The sequence below is a fragment of the Motacilla alba genome, chromosome 3 (assembly GCF_015832195.1).
Source record: "Motacilla alba alba isolate MOTALB_02 chromosome 3, Motacilla_alba_V1.0_pri, whole genome shotgun sequence".
Taxonomy (NCBI): domain Eukaryota; kingdom Metazoa; phylum Chordata; class Aves; order Passeriformes; family Motacillidae; genus Motacilla; species Motacilla alba.
In genome coordinates, this window is record NC_052018.1 from 20,516,759 (window position 1) to 20,541,954 (window position 25,196).

At 38.4% G+C, this 25,196-nt stretch overlaps 1 protein-coding gene across 4 annotated transcripts in view; it reads left to right on the top strand.

Annotated features, from left to right (window-relative positions):
* The first annotated feature begins 221 nt into the window (after window positions 1-221).
* FBXO25 (F-box protein 25) overlaps window positions 222-25,196 on the top strand; it is a 34,000-nt gene continuing 9,025 nt past the window's right edge. For 2 of the 4 annotated variants that reach the window (XM_038132880.1, XM_038132882.1), the window contains exons 1-9: window positions 222-371; window positions 3,206-3,349; window positions 10,020-10,129; window positions 11,459-11,508; window positions 14,404-14,496; window positions 18,032-18,125; window positions 18,860-19,044; window positions 20,934-21,116; window positions 23,301-23,444. In XM_038132880.1, coding sequence (XP_037988808.1) covers window positions 3,213-3,349; window positions 10,020-10,129; window positions 11,459-11,508; window positions 14,404-14,496; window positions 18,032-18,125; window positions 18,860-19,044; window positions 20,934-21,116; window positions 23,301-23,444 — 996 coding nt within the window. In that variant the 5' untranslated portion in view covers window positions 222-371; window positions 3,206-3,212. Of the gene's footprint in view, window positions 385-3,205; window positions 3,350-10,019; window positions 10,130-11,458; window positions 11,509-14,403; window positions 14,497-18,031; window positions 18,126-18,859; window positions 19,045-20,933; window positions 21,117-23,300; window positions 23,445-25,196 lie in introns of those variants that run through there. The other 2 variants (XM_038132881.1, XM_038132883.1) reach the window with 2 other exon arrangements.

Genomic DNA, 25,196 nt, shown 5'->3' on the forward strand with positions numbered 1-25,196 from the left:
GTTCCCTAGGGGGTCACACCGGGGGGAGGGGTCACACGGGGGTCACCCGGGGGGGAGGGGTCACACCGGGGGGTTCCCGGGGGGCCACGCCCCGCCCCGCGCGCGCCACAAGCCCCGCCCTCGCCGACCAAAACATTGGCACGTGCGGCCCGCGGGCGCCCGTCACGTGACGCGGCCGCCTCGCGCCGGGGCGGAGACAGCCCCGCCCCGCTGCGCCAATGGCGGCGCGCGCTGCCGGGTAGCAACAAGCGCGGCGGGCGCTGGCCAATCAGCGCGGGGGGGCGTGGCCAGAGCGGCCCATGGTACTTCCGGCAACAGCCCCGGGCCCGGGCCGAGCGCCGGGCGGGGAGCGGCGGCAGCGGCGGCCGGAGGTGAGCGCGGCCGGTGAGCGCGGCCGGGCCTGCCTGGGCCGGCAGCTGGGGCGGGAGGACGCCTGTGGGGCCGTGTGTGTGAGCCCCCTCGGCTCGCGGGGTTGGGGCTGAGCGTGGGCAGTCGTGGCTTGAGGGGTTTGGGGTTGGTTCTTGAGGGCATGTGGAGCTGAAGGTGTGTGGGACAAGGTGTTAAAAGTCAGGGTGGGCGGATGAGGCAGCGGCGAGGCGGGACGGGCGGCACTGAGGGGTCTGGAGGAGGTGTGTGGAGCCTGCCTGGGCGAGTGGGGTGTTGGGATGTCGTTAGGCTGTGTGAGGATGGGAGCCAGCATGGTTTCACCAGGGGCAAATCCTGCCCCACAGGTCTGGTGGCCTTCTGCATTGGGATTTCAGGGTTGGTGGATGAGGTCATACGGGGTCACACCGTGACTGATGTAATTTGCCTGAGCTTGTGAAAAGCATTTGATGCTGTCCCACACAAGTTCCTCGTTTCTAAACTGGACAGACATGAATTTGACAGATGGACTGCTGGGTAGATAAGGAACTGGCTGGATGGTCATCCTCAAAGAGTTGCAGTCAATGGCTCTGTGTCCAGGTAGAGATGAGTGACAAGTGACATTCTTGAGGGGTTGGGATTGGGACTGGGCCTGTTTAACATCTTTGTTGGGGACATACGCTCAATCCCACTGTCTATCTTCTGCAAGTTTTTGGAAGGCACCAAATTATGTAGTGCAGTCAACAAGCTGGAGAGAAGGGATGACATCCAGAGGGACTTTGGCAGGACAGAAGTCAGTGTGTGCAAACCTCCTGAAATTCAACTCGGTGAAGCACCAGGTCCTGCAGCTGGGTCATGGCAGTCCCAAGCACAAGTACAAGATGGCTAGAGAATGGACTGAAAGCCACTTTGTGGAGAAGGACTCAGGGCTGTTGGTTGACAAGGAGCTCAGCATGAGTCAGCAATGTGCACTTGCAGCCCAGAAAGCCGGAGGTGTTCTGGGCTGCACCAAAAGAAGTGTGGCCAGTGAGTCAAGGGAGGTGATTCTGCCCCTCTGCTGTCCTCATACACCACCTGCAGCATTGCATCCAGCTCTGGGATTCTCACCATAGGAAGGCTGTGAATGTGTTAGAGTCCAGAGGAGGACTGGAGCACCTGTCCTATGAGCACTGGCTGAGAGAATTGGGATTGTTTAACCAGGTGAAGAGAAGGCTTTGGGGAGACCATTAGAGCAGTCTTCCAGCCCTTTAAAGGGGGGGGGGGGCTACAAGAGAGCTGGAGAAGGACTTTTTACAAGGCCCTTGTAAAAAGTAGTGACAGAACAAGGCAGAATGGCATCAAACTGAAAGAAGGTAGGTGTAGGTTAGGTCTTAGGGAAAAGCTCTTTACTGTGAGAATGATGAGGCACTGGCACAGAGCAGTGGTGGGTATCCCATACTCTTTAGCATCCAAGGCCAGATTGGATGGGCCTCTGAGCAACCTGGTTTAGTGGAAGGTGTCACCCAGATTGGAACTGGGTGATCTTTAAGGTTCCTTCCAACCCAAACCATTCTATGGTTCATATTATTCCTAGGAAGTAGTAAAAGGATTGGACAAGCAGATAGGCATGAGTGAAGTTTGTTGCAACTGGAGGAATGGATGATGTAAATATTGGAAAAGGTTCTTATTAGGAGTAGAGGAAAGCTGAGTTATTAGTAGGAAGGGGACTTTAGTCAATTCTGAGGCCTAGGCAATGCACTTTGTTTTGCATGCTATGCAGATTTTTAAGTAAAGAAAAACCCAGCTGGCTCACTCAGCCTATATTTCTTCTGGCTTTTTATCCTCTTCTAACAAATATATTGGGCAAATGCTGGTCAAGAGTGCAAATTTTTAAATAAATTCATAGTGATGTTTACTGATGGGGCCTAATATTTTTTTTCAAGTAGAAAAAATATTAGAAAATGCATGTTTGTGAGGACCAAAGCTGTTGCTTTTATATATTAACATGTGTTTTGAACATGATAATGCTATCTTTCCTCTATAACTTGCATGTGAAATCTCTTGTTAAACTAAGGAGCAATATGTTTGTGTGATGAATGGGAAGAAGAGAGCAAAAGCTGGCAAGGTTATAATTCTCTTGAGTGTAGAAAACTGCTTTGTTCAAATTCCTAATGTGTCAGAAGTGAATCTCACTTTTGAAAAATGGTAGCAGAACACTGAGCGATATAGCTGTGATGACTTGCATCTATTTGTAGGAATTTCTGGAGACATGTCACAATGGACTTTGTTGCAGTCTCCTTTTGTCCTGGTATCTGCTTAATAGGCTGGCGTGGGAGGTCAAAAACAACATAAAAAGATTTTTGGGAATGTTAAAATTCCTATCTCGAAACATCACTACACATTGTACCATGAACTCAGTACTTGTAAGGATTAGAAAAAACAAAAGGAGCAACGTTGATTTTGTGAGCTGTTAATCTCTCAAAAACCATTTATTACTCACATTAATCTGTTTGATCATGACAGAGCAGATAACACATTATATAATTGATATAATTTTTTTTTTTTTGTATCATTCCATTCATGGGCTACCAGGATTTTTTTCCTTGTTCTCCAAAGAACAAGGAAATCTGATGATCTTGATCTGATAAAATGCTGAAATACAAGAAGAATGTTGTTGGAGAATAAAACAATCTACTTAAACCACTGAATCTGTTTCTTTAAAGGATGCTTTACGATGCTTTACAGAGAACTTTTCTCAAGGTATTTTCTTTTTAAGGCTAAAGAGAAAACTGAAATAAGTACAGGAAGTCTTGAAATGTTTTTAATAAATAATAGACAAAGAATCTCTTCTTCCTGCTTATAGAGAAACCATGCCATTTTTGGGCCAAGACTGGAGATCCCCTGGATGGAGATGGGTTAAAACAGAAGATGGATGGAAAAGATGTGAAACCTTTAGTCATGCACTTGAGGATGGGAATAATCAGCTGAATGATATCAGCCACACTGTGTAAGTTTAAAAAAAAAAAAGTAATTCTGCCTGAATTAATAGCAGGTGGGAAGGCAAAATTGACTTAATTTCCATTCAGATTGCAACTGTTTGTGGTAGCTGATGTCATCTGTACACAAATGCAGTCATGTGTTTTGTTAGTTAGGCAGACAGGAGATGCCTGTGGAGACTGTCTTTTGTCACTGCTTTGTGAGTTGCTTATTTGGGGCAGCCAGATCCCTTCTTAGCCTATATGTCTTTCAAAATAATAAAACAATAAATACTTTTAAAAAACCCAACAAAAAGCCCTGCCCCCAGTGCCTGTTGAGTACTATTTAAAGGTAAAAGTGACACTTGTAAATTGCAAGTGAAACAGGCATATTGAACCTGGAAGTGAATGAAGGCTTTCTGCTGAGTGGGTGTTGGATTAGTTTAGGCAGCCATAAAATGCCTTTGCTCCAAATGTACAATCAGCGGTAGCTTAATGCTCATTCTCTAACACAATAGATGACTGTATGTGCTCCTGTAGGACAGGGGAGAAAGAGATCAGGTAAATAAAGTAATACTTTGCAAATGGCCACAGACTGGTGTGATATAAATTGTTTTGTCAAAACAAACTTCTCCACAAAGAAGTAATTCTCAGGAGTAGGATTCTTGGTCATAAATTCCAGCATAATGTGCTCATAATGAGGAAAAGGAACATTCAAGGTTTTGTTGTTAGTCCAGTAAAAGATAACTCATCTGGTTTAGAGAGGGATTTACTGGGAAGCTAGGATTTGCTGTAGTCACACACCTGTGGTTTTCTAAATTTGTAAAACAATCCCCAAGGGAGTTATCAAGCAATGAAGCATTATTATTAAGCTTAACCTACTGTTTCCTTCATGCCTTTTTTCCTTTTGTGTTAATCTGTCACTGATCTCATTTGTGCTTCTTTATCCACACAGTCTGGCCACTGTGGATACAAAACTTTGTCTGGAAGAATTTTCAGTAAGCCTCCACCATAGAAGTTGCCTTAAATACTGTTGAAAAAACTATTCTCTCTTTTATATCTTTAATAATATACTTGGCAAAGTAAGGGAAATCTAAAGTATTTAGCAACTATGCAAATTGCTTCAAAAATAAATATCATGCAGGTTGCTTAATTAATACTGTTTGATAAGTATGACAGGAATTATCAGTCTTTGTGAATACCATTAAGACTTGTGCTCATAATTGTGTGTGTGTAAGTGTATATATGTATCTTTTCCCCAAAGAGCAAGGTGAGGTATTTTTATGGCTTCTTTGAGCAAAGATGCTGGATTGATTGTTTTTTCTTTTCTTTTCTTTTTTTTTTTTTTTTAACTTAGTCTTGGAAGACCCTAGAATTGAGCTCATCTGGAGCCAAAAACTGTGGCTTTAATTTTTTGATTCTTAATTTTATTTCTATCTATTCAATTAAAAATGTATATTGTTCAAACTCAGACTAGAGAATTCAAGTTGGTGTGTCTTGGCATTGTAGCACTACTTTGGAGTGATTTCACTACACTTTTAAATTTGGATCTATGATTGTAACTTGAACTTTTTATATGCCAGTTAAGTTTTGCCACTAAACTGCAATAATGTCTATTTGCACAACATTATGGAACAATTTTGAGTGGAAATGACCTCTGAGTGTCATCTGGTTGAAACACATACTTAAAGCAAGGCCAAGTGAGGTTGGGTTCTGCAGGGCCTTGCCCAGTTCAGCTTTGTGCTTTTCCAAGAATGGAAGTTCTTTTCTGTGTTCCTGTTCTAAGTTCTGTTACTGTCAGTGTTATTTTGTTGTTGTGCTGTTCTATATTGTATCATTTCTCCCTGCCCTCCTCCTTCCAGTAAGAATTTCTCTTATCACATGTTGTGTCCATTACCACTTGACTTACTTACTGCCCACCTCCTCCAGCCTTACAGTCTCACTACATCTTAAATATAGCCTCATATTAATAACTGACAACAATTAGATTTCCCTCCACCACCAACTCCTAGAACTGAGCAAGGTCAGTTCTCTGCCCTTGTGCACCCATGCTCCAGTAGCTTGGTGACTTCCCACTGGAGTTGTTCCAGTATGACAATGCTTGCACTGTACTGGGGGGCCCCAAACTAGACACAGTGCTCCAGATGAGTACTCATACCAAATAAAGATGGATGTTTGCCTCTTTCAGTCTGCAGGAGACACTTCCCATGGCTCAATGCAGGGTGCAGTTGGCTTAACACAACACAAGGGCACACTGCTGACCTGTTTTCAGCTACTTATCCTCCAGACTCCTGGCTCCTTTCCTGCAAAACTACTTTCTATCCAGTCTGTATCAGCATATACCTAGGCTTGGGGTTCTTCTGTGTCATGGGTAGGGCTTCACATTGTCATACAGCAGTGCAAGATATGTTGCTGGCTGGATCTCTGTACCATCTTATGCTGTTTGGAAATAATTATGGTGCATATTGAAGATAACTCAGCTTAGGAGATTTGTTAACATGATGTAGCACTAAAGAAAAATGAGATGTGATAAAGTGCTTCATTGTAGAAGAAACCTATAACAAACAGTACAAAAATACCTATTTGTCTCTCTTTAAGCTGCCTTGTGAATAGGGATGATAGTGTATGCCAATCTAGCAGGGTTTTGTTAATTTATATCCATTTTAAGGAATAATCTTTTTCACTAAAATATTCTGTAAGAATCTCTTAAGTTAGTACTTTAGTATTGTATTTAAGGGAGCAGTTATAGCAGTTTTCCTTTATAAAGAAATAAACTCAAGCTATGTAGTTTAATGAAACCCTTTCTAGTTTTGCCTCTATTCTCTTCTGGGAAAGTGTTGCTAGAGTTGATTGCCAAACGTTGTCCTTTACCCATTGCAAATACTTTCTCTTCAGAAATTACGAAGATCTGATCACAAACAGATTCAGAAATAAACCTTAAAGACACATACTTTACTTAAATTGAAGAATGTGTTCTTGTTAAAATAGAACTTCTAACTTTGCTTGATTAGTCATCCAATGCCTTGGTGAATCCAGCTGCTGAATTAGTAAAATTGGTGGACCTAATGGTAACCATGCTTGAGCAAATATAATCACTTGTGCAGGAACAGTTTTAATTATTTGGCATAATGCTTGAATAATTGCACTTTAGATCTTTTATGGAAACTAAGATTGAAAAAAAATGAGACCATCACTTCAGTAGGTGTTAGTTATTTACCTAAGAGTGTCTTGTGATCAAAGTATGTAGTAGCTGGAAATGTGGTTTGGGCTGTGTGCATTCAAGCTCTGTGATGTGAATGCTGGCCATGGCTGCCTGTAAGTTCAAGCAAAGATAGACACTTCCAGTGCTGTGGCACTGCGTCCTTGAAGCCTTGTGGTGGAGAGAAACTTGGTGGAGGTGGAACTGCCTTACAGAATTGTATGCAAGTGTCTTTCATTAGCCTGCAATTTAGGAGTAAAGCTGTCTTACATGTTTGTTTTGAGGTAAAAGAAAGAGAATTAGACTAAAGATTTTCATGATGGTGATATTTAATTTTTTGTGTTTTAGGTTCATATGAGCTACTTGGGCTGGCAGGGTAGTCATTTCAGTCTGTAGTGTCTCTTGTCTAATTCTGTGAGACACAGTGTTCACAAGAGTGATTTTGGCACTGAATAGAAGTCCTTTGATTTGAATCTTTTAACAGATAACATTACAATATATTTGTCAAATGACAAAATCATTTGGTGTGTGCACTTAGGATTTTCCATGGTCAAGCTGTGAGAGGCACTTCTAAAATAGTGTGTCTCTGTGAATAATTGCATGAGTTGAGGGCTGTGAGAAAAGAATCAAGGGGATGAGGGAAAACAGTTGGAGCTCAGATAGCCCTGTCACATTTTCCGTCATTTTAAGTGTCATACCCAAGAGGTTATTTAAATACTGCTATGAAATTACTTTTTTTGGAAAAACTGAAATTGTTGCATGATCTATCTAAGATGTTATAGTTCTAAGGACACCAGGTACTTTGCTTTTAAAAGCTTTAGAATAATTTTTTATGAAGTGTGTCATCAAGACAAGAGAGTAAGAATAGCAGTAAATTGTCAGTATTATGTATGTATTTAAATCCTGCCAGGTGCACTCAAATGTCACGTGCAGTATTATAATAAAAACGCTAAATTAAGGCTTCTGTTACACCATATGGCACGTGCAGCACTTGATTTGGTTTCTTGTATCTTAGCTTGGTGTTTGAGGGGGCAGGGGTTGCTTTTGGAACACTAGAGCTGCTTTATTACTTGTCAAGTAGCTCTGCAGATTTCTGGAAGGAATGCTAGCAGTCACTGGGTAACTCTGTGCTTCTGTCCTGTTCTTCTGATGTTTGTGGGACCCTTGCTTTCGTTCATTGCTTTCAGACTAAAGGTTTGTCAAGAAGAATAGTGTTGTTTACAGATGAGTAGGGAAAGACTCTCTATGTGAAGTGGGACAGAACATGAGGAAATAAAGCCTCATGTCAGAAGATCCTCAGAGGTAACAGTACAATTTGTCTTTTCTCTAAAGTGACTTAAGGAATTCCAGGAATGTCACAGGCAAATTTGAATGCTAGATAAAGGTGTTTGAAATAACCATCTTCATCTTCACAATTCCTTACATTTATTGACTCCTGAAGCTGCCTTAGTTATTTATATGACGCTTGGGGGAGTGTATCTCATGGGGTGTCAGGAGTGGGATTCAAATCACTTCAGGTATGTTACTGGCCTAAATTACTTTCTAGGGACACTTGGATCCAGGAACAAAAGAAGGAATCTTTACATATTAACCTTCCTCTTCTAAGCAGGCCTTCAGGAATGTGGCCTCCCACCCTCTCCCCATTGCTTGCCCTGGGTCAAGGGGCATGAGAGTGTTTCTGTGCTGCTTGGATTATGTTGCAGAGTATCAGGACCTATCTCCCTAGTCTTGTATCTGTTGTTAGGATGATAAAACTCTGGGAGCTTTGGGCTCAATTTCTGGTTCTGTAGCAACTCTTCAGACTCTGCCATAGCTTCTCACATGATGTGGTGATGCAGCCAATATGTTAAATCATAATTAAATTAATTTTAGTGAGTTTAGACATTTCCTATATGATAGCTTTGGGGGGGAAAACCCCACAAAAACAAACTGCTTGAGAGGAATGTTACATAATCAAATAACTTGTGTTTATGTTTTGTTTTTGTCTCTTGCTGGTTTCTTCCCTCTGAACTCTTTTGCTGTTTGACCAGATGTGATATTTGGCACTGTTGCATAGAATATTTAATGTTGAGCTTTTATCCTCTGCTTTAAAAATATTAAGGACCGAAATAACGCAATCACCTTGTATTAAACACTATCTGAATGCAGTAGTATGTTAGGTTTAAATTCTGAAAAAAAAAAAGCTAAAATAACCAACTTTCTTTTTCTAGATCTTCTCAACTTGTGTATCTTTAAGTTGAGCTAGCATGTACTGATTAGAACAATTCAAAAGCCAAACAATTTTTACAGTGTTGTTTAACAGATGGTTCAAACCTGAAAATTTTAACTCTGTAAAGTAGTAGCAACAGACTAAAATAATTTGATTTTTGTTACTTAATGCCCAGATACAGGTTCTTTTTGAAAAAGATTCTGTCCTTCAGTTTACAGTGTTCAGTTGTTTTAATGTGAAGTTCAAACTGGCAGTGATAAAAAGCAATTTAGATTGAAAATACTAATGAATGTGAGGAGTTTCGTATACAACTTTGTTGCCAAACAGCAGTAATGTAGAAATATGTAAGTTCCCCAGTTAAACTTCATTACCATGTATCCTTCATTATTCTTATCTGTGCAAGACCGTGGCCTTCATATGAAGTATCTTTCTTCTCAGTGCTAGAAAAGAGAACACCCATTCTTATCTTTGTTGCTGGTCCTTATAGTTATCTGCAAAAATGAAATGAAAATTTCATGAAGCTGTGTAGATTTCCTGTAGCACAGACAGTTTTAAATGCATTTAGAGATGTTAGCTTATTAAAAAAGATTTTAAATGATTTATGTGTATTTTTTTGTATTCACACTATGTATTCAATATTCATAAGCATTTGGTATAGCCCTCAGTGTTGGGGTGCATAGTTAACTGTATGAAGTGACATAGGTGGAGTTGAGTCTCTCTGGCAGTGACAGACCACTTGGCTCTTGATGCTGTACAAATCATTGGTAAAACAGCGCCGTGACACCTGCAGTATGTGCAGAGTTGTAAATCAAAAGTGTCTTAAAAGAAGGACTTTCTTTGCCCCAGAGGTGACAGTAGTAAGAGAGCTGTCGTTCATTGCTGGCTCTCTGCCTGTGCAAGGATGTGCAATAGTTCTTCACAGACTTTTTACCTGTGTGCACTGAAGGCTTGGTCCACTTCAAGTAATGGATTTTTGTACACCAGAACTGTGCAGAGTTTTACAGTTGTCCAGCTAGTTCTGTCTCCTTAGTAGTCCTTCCGGAATGTCAGTAATGATTTTTTCTTTAGGAAGATACTTTCATGTATTAATCACTTTGAGATAAAATTCAACCCCTCTGGGAAGAAAAGAAGGCAGCTTCTCTCCAGATACATGTTGCTATAGACAATGAGGTAGAGGATCTTAATTAAGAACATGATTTCTTTTCAGCTGGTAGAATTTAATGCACAAAATTGTAAGATGTATGCATCTTAAATATTTGATTACTGCTATTCTAATTAGATGTTTTTATTTCAGTATCATAACTGGAGATGATGAGAATGAAGAAGGGTACAATACTGAAGACTGTGAGTTTGCAGCCAAGAAAAGGAAAAAAGATCATTTTAGGAATAACACAGATTCGCAATGTAAGGCTGGGGTTTTTCATTTATTTTAGAAGACTTGTGTAGGTTCAGAGAATGTTATAATATTTATGTTTTACTCACCCATAGAGTAGCCTTTCAAATTATGCCTATTTCTGTATTGGCAACAAATGCTGGTGTCAAAAGTGATATGTCTTAACTGAAACTGTGTTATTGATCATTTATTGTGTTGGATTTTTTTTTTCAAAGACTCAGAGGTAATTCATTTAGGAATAGTAATTGCTGAGTATTAGGTGTCTTCTGATACTAACCACTGTTATGTTTTGTGCACTAGTTTTAGATTTATTTCTTCTGGATGCTTATGGGAGCTTCTGCTTCCCAAAGCAGATGGTTTATTTTGTTTATTTCAAGTTTTAATTAGTCAACCAACTCAGAATCAGTTCATAAATAAACATATTTTGTCATAATAATCGTATCTCTTGATAAAGATTTTATCAGTACTGAATTTCTTGGAGACAAATCCCTTTTAAAAAATTAAGATATGAAAGCCATTTTATCAGTTCTCATTTGTAAAAAATTGGTAGTACTTTCGACTGCAAATGTGTATGACAGCAAGTAAATTATCGAAGCAGAGAATTTGGTAGAGTAGGTAAAAAAAGCTAAATTGGTTAGCAGCTACTTGGCATTTCTAATGCTTTGGTCTTGGAATGATCCATTATTTGCGTATCCCCAAAACTGTTGGAAAGATGGTGTTGCAGAAAGCTGCAAGCCTCTCCAGGCTTGTCTGAGTTTCAGGTATTTCAGAAGATTCAAGGGCATGTATGTCTCATTTGACAACATGCAAGACTTGTAAAAGCTGAAGGTCAGCCTGATTGCCTTTATTAGTTTTGTATCCTTGCCTTCCCTGCAGTTGTCTGCAGTTAGTTGAACCAAGTCAATTTAGAGCAGGCACCTGTACAGAAGAAAATGGACTAAAGGGGTGGAGTGGTCAGGAACAAGTGTTGTCTATATCTGCTGTACTTCCAAATGCTAAGCAGCCTGTTGTATAAAAAAAAAAAGTCAGGAATTATCTAGGACCACTGTTATGTCAGTGATTGGTCACAGCTGACAAAAGTTGTCATTCATCTGCCAATTGTGTGCCAGCTCTTGTGGTTTTAAAAAAGAAATATTTATATAACTTTTCTATTATTTTCATGGAGTCCATATCTTGTGACAATTTTTATTTACATTTTCCATAGTTTATAAATTTCCTTCATTAAAACTGTTCTACTATCTTATGAAGCATTTTATTGAACGTTGTATGTTTAGTTGAGTTTCTGGAAGGCATTAACTAATGTGGAAGCCTGAAATGATTATATTTTGATTTTATTTTAGGTTTTTATCGTGAAAAGTGGATTTATGTTCATAAAGAAAGCACCAAGGAAGTAAGTCTGCATGGTGTGGGTGAATTTCTACAATCTTTGTGGTTCTTAATTGACAGACAGTATATTGAAAAAAGTATTTTTGCCGTGTGGTCTTAGGGGTTATACTTAACTCACTTCATTGGCAACACTGGACACCTGCACATGGTGAGGCAAAGGCAGCTGGCAAAATGACTTCTCCTTAGGTCTTTGTGGCAGAGATGTGGGAACTTGAAAGGACAGACATACAGTTCTTCACTACTTATCTAAGCCCATCTATCTTTCTACTGTCTCTTTAAACTAAAATTGAAAGTATTTGCAAAACCAGAGAAATATCTCCAAAGAAGTTGCTTGCAGGCAGCCACCTGATATTTTGGGATCTTGGTGTAAATTTGAATGGAAGTAAAAGATCAGTTTCAAGCTACTAAGAGAATCTTTATTTTCAACAAAGTCCACATGCTTTCAGTTTGGGAAATAAACTGTATCATGTAACTGTAAAGGGAATATGAAAGCTCTTGGAGTGACCTCTTGGAAAGTTAAAATACATCCATTGTATGTATGTAGAGATTAAACTGTCTTGAAGTGTGAGTTTCATTCCTGTGCTGATTGCCATGGCTGTCTGAGATGTGTGAAACTTGAACACCAGTAAGGAGGTTTCAAATCCACATGGTAATGCTAGCCAGGAGAGAGGGAAGGAGGTGAGGCTGATGACTGTAGTCATGCAGGCAAAAGTAGCTTTGCATTTTAGAGCTGAGAGAGACGATACAGAGCTTTCTACTCAGGAAGGGCACGCTATGGAGGAGAGCTTACATAAAAGAAAATACTGCAAGACTTTGCAGACCTTATAGACCAGTGACCCAGAGACTGCCCATCTACATCTGAAGGGTACTTTAAAGCCTTTCTCCAGATTCACAGCCCTCTTTCTGCTTTATCTTCTAGATTAGATTACTTCAATTGGTCTGCAAAAGTCTCAAGCATGCTTTTTCCCTCTCTGCTGTCTTAAATTAGGGTGAGAAGGAGCAGGGGGCAACAGACTGTCACCAGTCATTGTGGTGCTTTGAATGATAAGGTTAAGCTGAGGTTTCAAAAGTACATTGAGGCCAAAATACAAATAGCCTAAAATCATGCATTGGTCTCCTTCATAACCCATATATAAAGGGATTATTTTTTTCCCCGACTTGGTATTGGTGTACTAGTGATGTGTGAGTATTTGCTTCTGTGCCTTGTCCATTCAGAGTGTGGAGAAAATATTTTGGTTACCTTCTAATATTTGACCATTCATCTTTCAGGTTTATTTGGGTTTTTAGTATAAAAAACAAACAAGGGATGGTTAGAATTAAGCACTTATCTCTCAAGTAATTATTTGTATAAATTGAAAAGCTTATAGTAGTAGGTTGAAAAAGTAGCGAGGAATAAGAATACATGAACTGAAAAATCCAGAGCAACAATTTAAGCTAATCTAAAACATAATTTGGAGGCTCTTGTTTTTCTTACAGGTTATAATCTTTCTTGATTTTGAAATAGTGGTCTCACAACTAGGAAACATTTCTTTCCAAACTGTTTTTAGGGCAAAATGACAGATAGGGAGGTCTTGATAAAAAAACATGTGAAACATGCTATGGGTGAACATTGAAATTAAAGGAAACCAAAACAAGTGTGCCTGAAATGAAATTGGAGATGGTTTTTGGATAATTTTGTCATGATGGTACACTAGGAAAGGTAGAGCTGTAGTTTCATAGCAGTCTGTTCAGGGAAATGTCTCTTATGTTAATGTTTTAAGCATGACCTAATGATAACTGTTTAGCCAGAGAACAGCCACAAATATTTAAATTTCAACAAAAGTTTTGTTGGCTGTATGTGTTAATTCATTGCTATTAGCTAAGCAAGGTGTGCATATTGTGAGGTGTACAGTGTGCTTGGGTCTGAGGTGTGTCAGCTGAATGAGCAAGCAGTGCAATCCTGCATTTGGGCATTAACCAACAGGCAGTAATTATCACCACTCTGCAGTGAATTCTTAACTGCTCCATCCCGCATGGTAAGCATTCACTGAGTTGCAAAAAGGAACATTATTTGTAACTTCAAAATTTGTCAACATCTCATAATTTACCAAGGAAATCTGTCTAGGAATGAGCTTTAAATAATTATTTATCCTTCTCCTTCCCTGGGCTAATTAAACCATAATAGCACACTGCTCTGCGAGACTCTTTTAGCAGTCAGAGATTTTCCTAACCTCAGTTTATTTGGCCCTGGGCTCCAGTGGGGCTTTGTGGCTCTAAATGTACTGAGTTTACGTAATCCCATGTAATTTTGGGCTGCTTCTACCACCTTAAGTTGTTCTCAACAGCCTCTGAGACTTCCATTTTCACATTAGGAGTGCAGAAGTACCAAAGGAAAATGCACTTGCTTTTGCTCTTGGTGCGTAAAAAAAAAAAAAGTGCCTAAGCTTCTAGCACCTGGAAAATAAATTCTAGATGTTGAGACCATTTTTTCTTCTGATTCCAGAAGCAACTCGCTGTGTTCTGACCCTCAAGTGTGAATCAGATAATTCTCATAACTGTAGGCTCAGACAGCTGTACAAGTAAGCTCTTCCATGTGCATGGCAACTGGGGACTGTGATAGCCACGAGGGAGTGCCGGCATTGTGGCCATGCAAGAATGGAGTAGATTCCCAGGGAAATCAAATACCAGTGATACCAGATTACACATTTAATATGAATTGAAAGGCCTTGCCTACATACCTGATAGTTATAAATAGTGTGTCTTGTTTCATTTAATTTCTTGTAGAACAAATAACTCTTCAGTCCAGAGGCACTGTATTTCCGGGGAGCGTGGTATCCATTAGCATCAGCTGCATGTCAGAATGCTTTGCTCAGTTTTGTCTTTGTTTCCTTCCATTTAAAGTGTATTTTCCCTTTCTCAGAGACATGGCTATTGCACCTTGGGAGAAGCATTTAACCGCTTGGACTTTTCGAGTGCGATTCAGGACATCAGGAGGTTCAATTATGTGGTCAAAGTAAGCTCTTTATTTTATATGTATATTGTAAAAATGCACTTGCATGATGTGCCTGTGTGTACAAAAGGAATATTTGTGCACTGAACAGATGATGATTTGTAATTGTATACATATCCTGATCGTGTGTAATTTATAATGCAAGTAGCAGCTTCAAACGGAGTAAATTTTCTCTGGTAAAAACTCATTATATGGCTGTCTGAAAGCCTATAGCTTGAGGAGGATGGTGATGGCCAGTGTGCTGTGTCATTTAAAAGGGGGAACATCCGTGGTAGTTTCAGTTGTTGTTCATCAGTCTGGGTAATGAACTCTCTTTAAAGGTAAAATAACTTCTGTACAACCAAAAATAGCAAAGTGTTATTAATTTTAAATATACTTTGCTGCATCTCAAATATGTTTCAAATAACAATTTCCAGAAGAATAGTCAATATACAAATATTTTGTTATTTCTGTATCTTCTGCAACTTTTTACCAGTGCTGTGATTCATTGCAGATTTTTTTTTAATCAAGGACAAGATATCTATGCATTTACCTTTGTTCACATTCCTTATAACTTGAGACTGCAGCCTTAATTACCTCAATGCCTCACCAGCTGCCCACTTGGAAATGCCTATTTTGGGGATACTGGTCTCTTTCTAGCCCCAAGTTTATTTTATTATCTAACTTGAGGTAGTAAAGTGCTTGTCCCAGCTCCTAGAGTAGCTCAAAATGTGAGCCGTATCAGGACTAAAGTGAACTGTTCAGTGGTGGGGCTGTTCACAAATACTGTATTTCTTGGAATGCATCCTGAACTTGAAAAGACAAATAAAAATTAAATCAACATACCAGGAGAACACCCTTACCACTAGCCTGTGGACTATTTGTAGAGAAAATACATTCTATTCATCCCTGTGAAGATGAGGCAATGTATTGTACTTGCAGAAAAACGAGAGATATGGAAACAAATCAAAAAGAATTTGCTTCCAGGTACTTGCCTAGTTTGTTCCCCTTGCAGGGTTTGGGTTTTTTTTTGGTGTGTGTATATAGATATATATATATATATATCTCTCGATATATAGCTATCTATATATATATATGTATGTATGTGTTGTGGTTTAGAACATTACTTTTTAATGCTGTTTTGGGAGCAGAATCAAGAGCCTTGATCCTTCCCAAGCTTTTTCAGCCTTGAATAGTCAGAAGAAGAAAAACCAAAGCACTTTAAAAAAGGTGATTTGGTATAAATGATGTCAACCTTGGTCATCTGACTTGAATAGCAAGCAGGTAAAAGGAAAGCAGATCTAGAATTTTGCATTTGTTTTAGATGCTGCAGTGCCTAAACTGGGTTGCTCAAAATAGTTGATCAAAATGTCAAGTCCAGCATAAGCACGTTGACCAGTTTTTCTTCGGGTTTGCAGTCCAAACCCTTGTTCTGCTAATAGCAGACCCTAAGAAATCTGAGTGAATTTAAAATAGTAGATAGACTTTCAATATCCTTTAAATGTTTTAGAATTTATTTGGAATTTTTAAAATTTAGAATTGTTTTACAAATACAAAACTTTGATCATGTCTTTGCATCAGTTCCTCTGAGGCGGTGGCTGTTTGTTGATAGCAAGGTATGACTCAAGAATACTATTTTTAAAGACCAAACCCTACCCTAGCTCTTCTTTGATCCCAGATCATCAAGATGATTCTCCAACTAACTAAAAATATGTCATTCATTATTAAGAGTTAATATTGGTGTCTGTCCAGGACTCTCTAAGGATGGGCAGTGAGGGGGAGAAGGTAGGATCAGTTAGTTCTTTTGTATTTGTTGGTGCTGCAGTGTATTGATAACTTTGTAGCTGTTAAATTCTGATACACTGAATTTGATATGGGTGGGTTTTTTCCAAATGTTTCTGCGTAAACAGAGATCCATTCTAAGTTACAATCTCTAGTAGACAACATAAGCCGTGGCTCTGCGTGTATCAGTGTGTGAGATCCTCGTACTCCCTGCTACTTACCTTTTGCTACAATTGTCTTAATCCTTGCATATTAACTTTCACTGAAATTGGAATCTTCATTACAATCAATCAGATGGAATTTGTTTCTTTAATTTCATTTTTAGACTGAGCAACATAACTGATTTTTTTTTAATTAATCAAGAGAAATGTACCTACTTGCTTGAACTGGCAGACTGCCAGAGACCTCTAGGTATGTTCTCAATTATTAATCAAGCTAATAGGTTTTGAAAAAGCCAAAAAAGAGATCCTGGTATCTATTTATACAGTTTTTGAGACTAGATTGCTTGTATTTAAATACATCAGGACAATTTCTTTCTTTCATAGCACGTAATGTTTTGTCAGAGATCATGCAGAGGAGCCAGAAGTAACATTATTAAATCAGGGACAGAACAGGTGTATTCTTTGTTCGTCCCAAGGAAAATTATTGTTGAGTGAAATGTCAAATTGGTGTATTAGAAATGAAGGTACAATATAATTTTTTGCAAGCTTAGTCTTTTTCATCCTCTGTGCCAACAGTTGGTGCTACTTTATACTGGAACACTCTGTAGGGAATGCTGTTTTCTGCTCCATGCTTTCCCTTTCCAGTGTGTTGAGATCACTTGTTCTGAATTCATTGTTACAAAGTGCAAATTGCAAAGCTCAGTGCCACACCTCTGAGCATTGCAATGGTGTCACAGCATCAAAGTCTCTCATAATAAGAGAACATTTTTTGTTGAAGAGCTAATGGTTCTTATCAGCTACAAAACTTAATCTGAAATGTAAGAGCAAATATGCCAGAATGGAGGAAGGGCTGCCTCTAGTAGCTATAGCTTGTCATTCCTGTGTGGCAAGAACTTAAGCTGTTGTGATTGTTTTGCCCTAAACCATTGCCACCAGTCTTGTCATTTTTTTTTTGTTCACAGTGGTTTCAGAGACAGATGTGTGGACAGCTAGGAGATTCTTACTATAATACTTAAGAGAAAGTTACTGATGTGGTTTATACACTGCTCATTATTAGATTGGTGTGGTGTATTCTACCTGAGACCTGAATGTAGGTCTAATACAGAAGTTGGTTTTGCCTAGTTTAGGCAAAATAGGGTATTTCCTCTCCATGAGTAGAAAGCAGTGCACGAAATCCATCACACTTCAGTTTGACCAGTATGATACTTCCACTCAGAAGGTGTAATTCTGGTAGCTAGTATCAGTTCAGAGTGATGTTCCTGGCCACCAAATATGTCAGGGACTTCAGGACCCAGCCACATCCAAGTTCACATTTGTATTTGTGAGCCCCCAAAACAGACTCGCTTCACTACAGCTCATAAAGTTTGTCACGTGCTTTGCCAAAGATAAGCGCTTGTACAGTATTTTGAAAGCATGCATCCTTCAAAAATTGTTCATGGGATGCCACTAGGAATGCTTAAAGCTTTCCACGTGTCTTACTTTGTCTTCTGAAACCTGTAGTTATATTTTCACAAAATGCCAATGCAGGCTGTTGTAGCTAAGTGTATGCACTAAATGTGCATTTAAAACCATCCTTTACTTCTGTCATTCTTCTGACTTTTAATTTTTTGTTGTAGCTCTTGCAGTTAATTGCAAAATCCCAGTTAACTTCACTGAGTGGTGCAGCACAGAAGAACTACTTTAACATTTTGGACAAAATTGTGCAGAAAGGTAAGACCTAAAGATTTCTAATCTTACTGTTCAGACTTAATTGCTGTAACTAAGCTATCAATTGATTTTTTTGTTGTTGTTGTTAGTCTTATTACCATTTTTACATTGTAAGATGTAGTAATAGCATTCTTAATTATGCCAGGTTTCATACTTCCCATCCCATGATTGCAGTAAGTTATTTTCTTTTTGTTATTGAATAAAGTCTATTAAAGCAGGTTGGTGAAATTGTGACATTTAGGTTCTATTAAAAAACTATTGGTTACTGTTAAATTATTCTCTTCACAAAATGTGAAAGCTTTTAGGTTAATAAAATTTTTGGGTTTCAGTTTGCATGATGTACTGAGACTCAAAAAACATACATTTTGATTATTTTAAGAAAAAGTCATTACATTATATTGATTTTTATTTTTTTATGGTAACCACACTAAATGGAGATGTTATACTGTGTGCTTTGAGCTGGAGAAATTGGATTTATACCTGCCTGTTTAGTATTAGGCTTATTAAATGCATAGCATGAATTTTTGCATCAAATTTGCCTGTGAAATTGTTCATTATTGATCTTGCACATAAGGAACAGCACCAATGAATGTCATGGTGGAAATTAGGGCAGTTATTTGTACAAAAACAACTGAGTTGTAATTAATTAATCTAAAAAAGGAGTGTTGATTAGCTTGAGCTATTAGCTTGGTTAACTCTGTCAACCAAAATTGTATTTGGTTTGTTTTGTTTTCCAGTTATGGAAGATCAATATAATCCACGATTGATCAAAGATCTTCTACAGGATCTGAGTTCTACTCTCTGTATACTGATTAGGGGAGTAGGAAAATCTGTGTTGGTAGGCAACATCAATATTTGGATTTGCCGATTAGAAACTATCCTTCTGTGGCAACAACAATTAAAAAATCTTCAGATGAACAAGGTATGTTATTAAATCATGTTCATTAATATTTAGAGGAGGAGAATTATGTTGAGTGTTGCATGAGGATTTGTAAGTGAAACAAGTTTCAAATACATTTTAAACAGTTTTACTTGTTTTGTTTTATGAAGAAGTAATGTGAAATTAAGTCATTGGCATCAACATAATTTTCTAATGTTTTAATAGCTTTTCTCTAGTGAAAACTGTTACAGTGTCTGTACTGCTGCTTTGTAGTAGAGATGCATAGATAGAATTGGTTTTCCCACTCAGATAAGTTTTAAAAAAAAATGTCTCTAGCTTGTCAGATAGACATGGGGAAAAAGCCCAAATTTTTAGTTCCAAAATAAATTTTCTACAACTGAAGAAATAAAAAATCTAAAAGACATTTTGGAGATGTATCAACTCAAGTAGCAATTTTACAGATTTATTCATTAGCACAGTTGTTTTTGTAAAAAAAAGATAATGACTTCAGCATCTGGATTCTTCTCTTGTGACTGTGTTCAAAGCATGTGGTATGCCCTGTTCCACGGTTTTATAGTGGAAACTTCTGATGATAAGCAGACAACTTTTTCAGTCTGACTGGGTTACTCCTGGAAGAAATCCTGTAAGATATTGCTCACTATAAAGTCATACAAGTGTTTTATCTATTGGCTTCCAGCTGTGAAATTTTGAATTTGTCCTTTTTGTGTGAGCTGGTTATCTGAATAACAGCTACTTTTGGAATAGAAAGGAGAACTGAGAAACCTGGTCTCAGCAGTTTCCATGCGCCAGGCAACAGCACAGACACTTCTGAGATTGTGCAGTTACTGCTGCGCTTGTTCCCTTCCAGCGTGCCACTTCCCTTGGAGCTGTTTTACACTGGCTGAAGTAGCCCATGAGGAATCTTGCATCTGTAGTGCTCACATAGTCATTCCTCAGCAGAGGAGTGCTGCTGCCCCAGCAGTGCTTGGACCAGATGACTCTATGGAAAGTCTGGTGTATAAGCGAGGTGAATGGCTGGGAAGGAAGCACTCAGAAGTGTGAGCCCATGGCTGCAGGGCTGCTGTGCTGCCACCACCTTGGGACAGGGCAGCTCTACTCCCTGGGGCTGGCAGCTGCCCATGCTCTCTCCCTGCCAGCTGGGACACAGCCTCCAGCCTGCTGGGCCTCTGCCGCCTGGCACTGTGGGCTCCAGCTTTAGTTGTGTAGGAGCTGTGCTGTAGCTCACCCCACTGCAGTTCACAGAGGTGTATTGTCTTAATGAAAATGTTCTCAGTGCTCTCATCTGTCATCTCTGCAGATCTACTCATTTATAAATGAGGGGGAGCTTTCTCTAGACTTCAGAAATTATCCCACTCTCTTCTGCCCCTCACTTCCAAAATGCTTTCATTTTGTATCTCTGGTCTTCAGTCCTGTAATCTATATTCTATTCTGTACTCTAGATGGCTTAAGGCAAGTTGATATGTGGTTTTTTTGTTAATAAAAATTGAGAAACTATAGTGATCCAACAAGTTAGAAATAATTGGTTCATGCCTTTCTTATAGTTAAGGCTTTAGCACACTATAGATGGAATTGACTAGATTATAGTTTTCAAGACTGCATAATATTATTTTGAGAGAACAGAAGTATTTAAAAATTATTTGAAATCTAAATGATGAATTTAGGATATGTTTATTTTAACAGTAGGAAAACTATGAATTATAAGGCTTACAGTTTGTTGCTTCTTCTTTACATTAATTTAAATTTTCAACAGCAGTTATAGAATAATTGTAGGCAAGCATTAACCACAGATTTTACTCAGTGATTTGAAAAAACTAAACTAAGACCTAAGATACCTCTAAAGTAAAGAATCTTATTTGTACTTTATACTGTCATGTTTTTGTAGCTAAAAGTCTTCAACTCTTTATTTCCAGCAAGTCAACAATGGACTTACACTTAGCGATCTCCCTCTCCATATGCTGAATAACATCTTGTACAGGTTCTCCGATGGCTGGGACATTATTACTCTGGGTCAAGTGACCCCAACTTTGTACATGCTTAGTGAAGACAGACAGTTGTGGAAAAAACTCTGCCAGTACCATTTTGCAGAAAAGCAGGTAATAAACTCTGTTATTTGTATAAATGTAGCTTTTTTGATATCATATACTAATAATGGAGCATGAACTTGCCCTTTTTTGAGATAAGTGTATCATTGTGCAGTAATCATGAGTATTCTCTGTATTTGAGGCTTGATTCCTCCTAAGTGTTCAATTCAGTATGTCTGTGACTTTAGGATAACTACTGGGTTGTTTCCTTGCATTATTTTTGAAAGTGAATGCATTATTTTTGAAAGTGAATGCAAGGAAACAGCCCAGTAGTTATCTTAAACTCACAGACATACTGAATGCAATATTTAGGAGGAATCAAGCCCCAAATACAGAGAATATTCAGGATTATTGCACAATGATTGCAAAATGGGCTTTTTAAAAAACTGCCTAGCCAATGTTGTAGAGGGTACCTCTAAAGTGTTCCTCTCAAGTAGAGCTTGCTTTACTAACTAAGGTAGGCAGACAGGTTTCTCAAACTTTTAAGCTACATGAAAATTCTGGAGAAGCCAACTTGAATCTTTGCTAAGAAGATAATTTCAAAGCATTTGTTCTTATTAACAGAAAGAGAAGCAGTACATTCCTGTCACTTCCTCATAAAGAGCATTAAATTAATCTAGGAATGACTCCAGAACTGTCTACATTTTCTGACATTAATAAATGCTGGGAAAAAATCAGACTAGGTGAAAAAAAAACGAAGAAAGTGGAAGGTACCTCATCAGAGCTGGAGGAAGAACTTTTGAGACCTAGTACATTCTGTACTGGAAGAAGCCAAAGTGCCCCTTCTTAAATCTGGCAGGTTGAAGTTGCTTGGTGACTACCAGCTTGAGTATTATTGTAATGGGCAAGACAGAACTGAAGCTCAATTAACTCGCACACCATTGACCCAAATCAGATTTTTTTTTGTGTGAGATGAAAGGTTTTAGAATTAACTGTGGAAAAAAATAGGCAGAAGCAAACTGAAAACCTGTCTTCAGAAGCAGCCTAGAAGAATTCAAGGTGAAGTTACAAAGATAAGAAATTTAAGCTTATGTAGCAGTTGAGTGGATTTTGAGGGTAGATGAGGTAAGCTCTATTGAACAGTGACAAAACTGGTTATAGAGGAACTTGTTATACTAGGGTAATGCAGGGAAAAAGATCCTGAAGGGTTTCAGTGAAATTAGCTGTCCCTGTGCCACATAAAGTACTCTTGTACACTGTGTTTCCAGTGTGTTCCTGTACATTCACATTCAATTTCTTACTAAGTTGTTATCTAATGATATTCTCATATCAAATTCTGCTGCTTCTCGTTAAAAGTGTACTGACTTAATAAGCCACAGAATCACATGAGGTTGGTTTTTCTATCCCCTGCAGTATGTTTGTTGAGCCATTGAAACAACCATGAAAACATATCTGGTATCTGAAGAGCATTTTTGGAAAAAAAAAAAAAAAAAGAGCCATTATGGAACAAAATAAAGTGCAGCTGAAATCAGAAAGGCAGTTCTGTTCTCTCCCCATTCAGGAATTGCCTTCTGAATGAAGAAAGCCTTCCATGTATTAGCATTAATCCACACTGAGTGTAACAGAAGTCTTTATAATGCATACTTAATAAACCTTGTCTGTCTGTCAAGCTTGGGGAGAAGTAGCTGTTGTGCAGCAGCTAATCCTTACATGCAGAGTAGGGCCTCAAGAAGTACATCAATCACTAATTGTTGCTATCCTTCTAGAAAGATCACAACCAAATCTGAAAAATAAACATGTATATGCTTTTAAAATTAAAGAAAGAGCTTTATTTAAATTCATAATGTGTTAACTGAAAACCACTATCTGTAATGCACAATCATGTTTTTAAATCTCATTCCTGAGTGGTTTGGGTTTTTTAAAAGGATAAAATTAATTGCTTACAACTCTAAATACTGTTTTGTTAAATGCTTCTTGATTATAATTAGAATAATTTTGAGACAGTACAATTAGATCAGCTGTGTATGGCCTAGATTTTCTTGGCAAATATGCACTCTCCTATTTTTAGTCTTTGCTTTCCATCTTTTTTGTGGCCAGATATCTGTTACTGCTTTGCAGAGATGTATGATGTCATAATATTAACTTCAAAGAATTCTAGTTTCAAAACTTCAGTTTAATTACCTTCCCCCCACTTTCCCGTCCTCTGCCTGAATTGACTACAACAATTTTAAAGGAAGATATTAATTTTATGTCTAGTTTTGTAGGCATTTGATTCCATCAGAGAAAGGTCACATTGACTGGAAGCTGATGTACTTTGCACTTCAGAAATATTACCCAATAAAGGAACAGTACGGGGACACCTTGCATTTCTGCCGACACTGTAGTATTCTGTTTTGGAAGGTAAGAGCTTTGGAACAGATAATCAGAAATAAGTTCAAACAGCTCCTGGTGATCATCTGCAAGGAAAAATAATACAATCATCTTACCAGCTTTCTCATGTGAAAGGTGATTGGATAATATCTAACTTTAAAATTATATAAAACTTCCATATATAATCTGTGTTAAATTCTAAAGTTGTTCTTAATCTTGCCTTCTTATTTCTTGGTATCTGATAACCTCAATACTTTAAATTGCAATGAAAAGTGCCATGTGGAAAGAGTTACTCTGTCTACATTTATTAATTTGATCTTATGGAAAGTTGTGAGGGACTAGTCTGAATGTGGTGTTTTTAATGATGCTTTAGTAATCAATACATGTCTAATGAGAAATAATTACAGCATTTTTTCCTACCACATTGGTATAGAGCTCTGTATTTTTTGTATTTTTGCTTCTGTCCCATATGAAGCTTGGAGGAATGTTTAAAACTTCATCCAGAGTGTGTTTTACCCTGGTTTTGAGGTTTACCATAAGGCATATGTTGTCTTACATGATGATTTTAATTTCAGTAGGGCATTGTCTTCTTTAATATGTGTGATTACATAATCCTGCTTTTATTCTGTGTTGCACTGTAACAGAGCCTTCTAGTTAGTGAGACTTCCTTAATTTTACAGCTGAAAGATCAGGTATGGGTGGTGTCAAGTGGACAGCAAAGAGCAAGAAATGTTTGAGAAATCTTGGAAAATACTCATATAACTCATATTCTAATTAACATAAATTAGTTGCTCTTGTGTCATCTTTCTGTGATTTTTATGAGCAGTTCTATGTCAGTGTGAGGCTTTTTAATTTTCTTTTTAAAAACCTAGGCTGTTTAACAGGATAAGCTAAATCCTGCTAGAAATAGCATGTTCCTTAATGATGTGATTTTGAGGTTGAGTATTTTTGATATCACTGGAGCCCTTCCTGGAAATAATGCTTTGCAAAATTAATAGTAGGAAAGCAGGTAACCAGAACTGGCTTCTACTGTGAAAAGCCTGGGCATTTTCTGAAGGATCTGTGTCAAGAATTACTAAGAACTTTCATTACAGTGGAATAAGTCTTTAGCATGTAGCTCAATATGTAGGGTAAATCCTCTCTCTGAAAGGGGAAATTTCAAAGGTAAATACACAGGTGCATTGAGATGGACATTTATGGTATGAGATTTCTCTGGATTGCCTGCCATCACTGGGTAGACTTAATGCCTTCTACACTAAATATCTCTCATTTTGATCTTAGTATAATTGAAAAGTACAAGTCTCTAATATTAAGAATTACTCTAAATGTGTTTGGAATTAAATGTTTAACTTTGGAGATGGTGGGACAGTAAGAAGCAGTGAACCTGTGCAGGTTGCAGTAGTATTCCAGTAGTAGATTATAGCAGTCAAGGTGATAAGACACCTGTTCCAATCTACTCCTGGAATAATAGGGCTCATTTTTCACTTTTAAATTCTTTGAAACACAGCTCAGGAAGTTCTGAAGGTACTTTGGGCTGATGAGCAGTACCTCCTAGATCACCGTTCCAGTGCTACCTCATCCTAGAGATATGGGCAGGTCTTAAAGTGACAATGCAGTTATGGATTGGTTGTATGCTTCTGCACAAAAATTCTGGAGCAGATTTGGGATCAGCTGTTTCAACAAGAGCACAGTCAGCAGGTTGAGGAAAGCCATTATCCCTTTTCATGCAGCACTCCTTAGACTATCTGGGATGCTGCAGCCATAAGGCCCCCAGCACAAGGG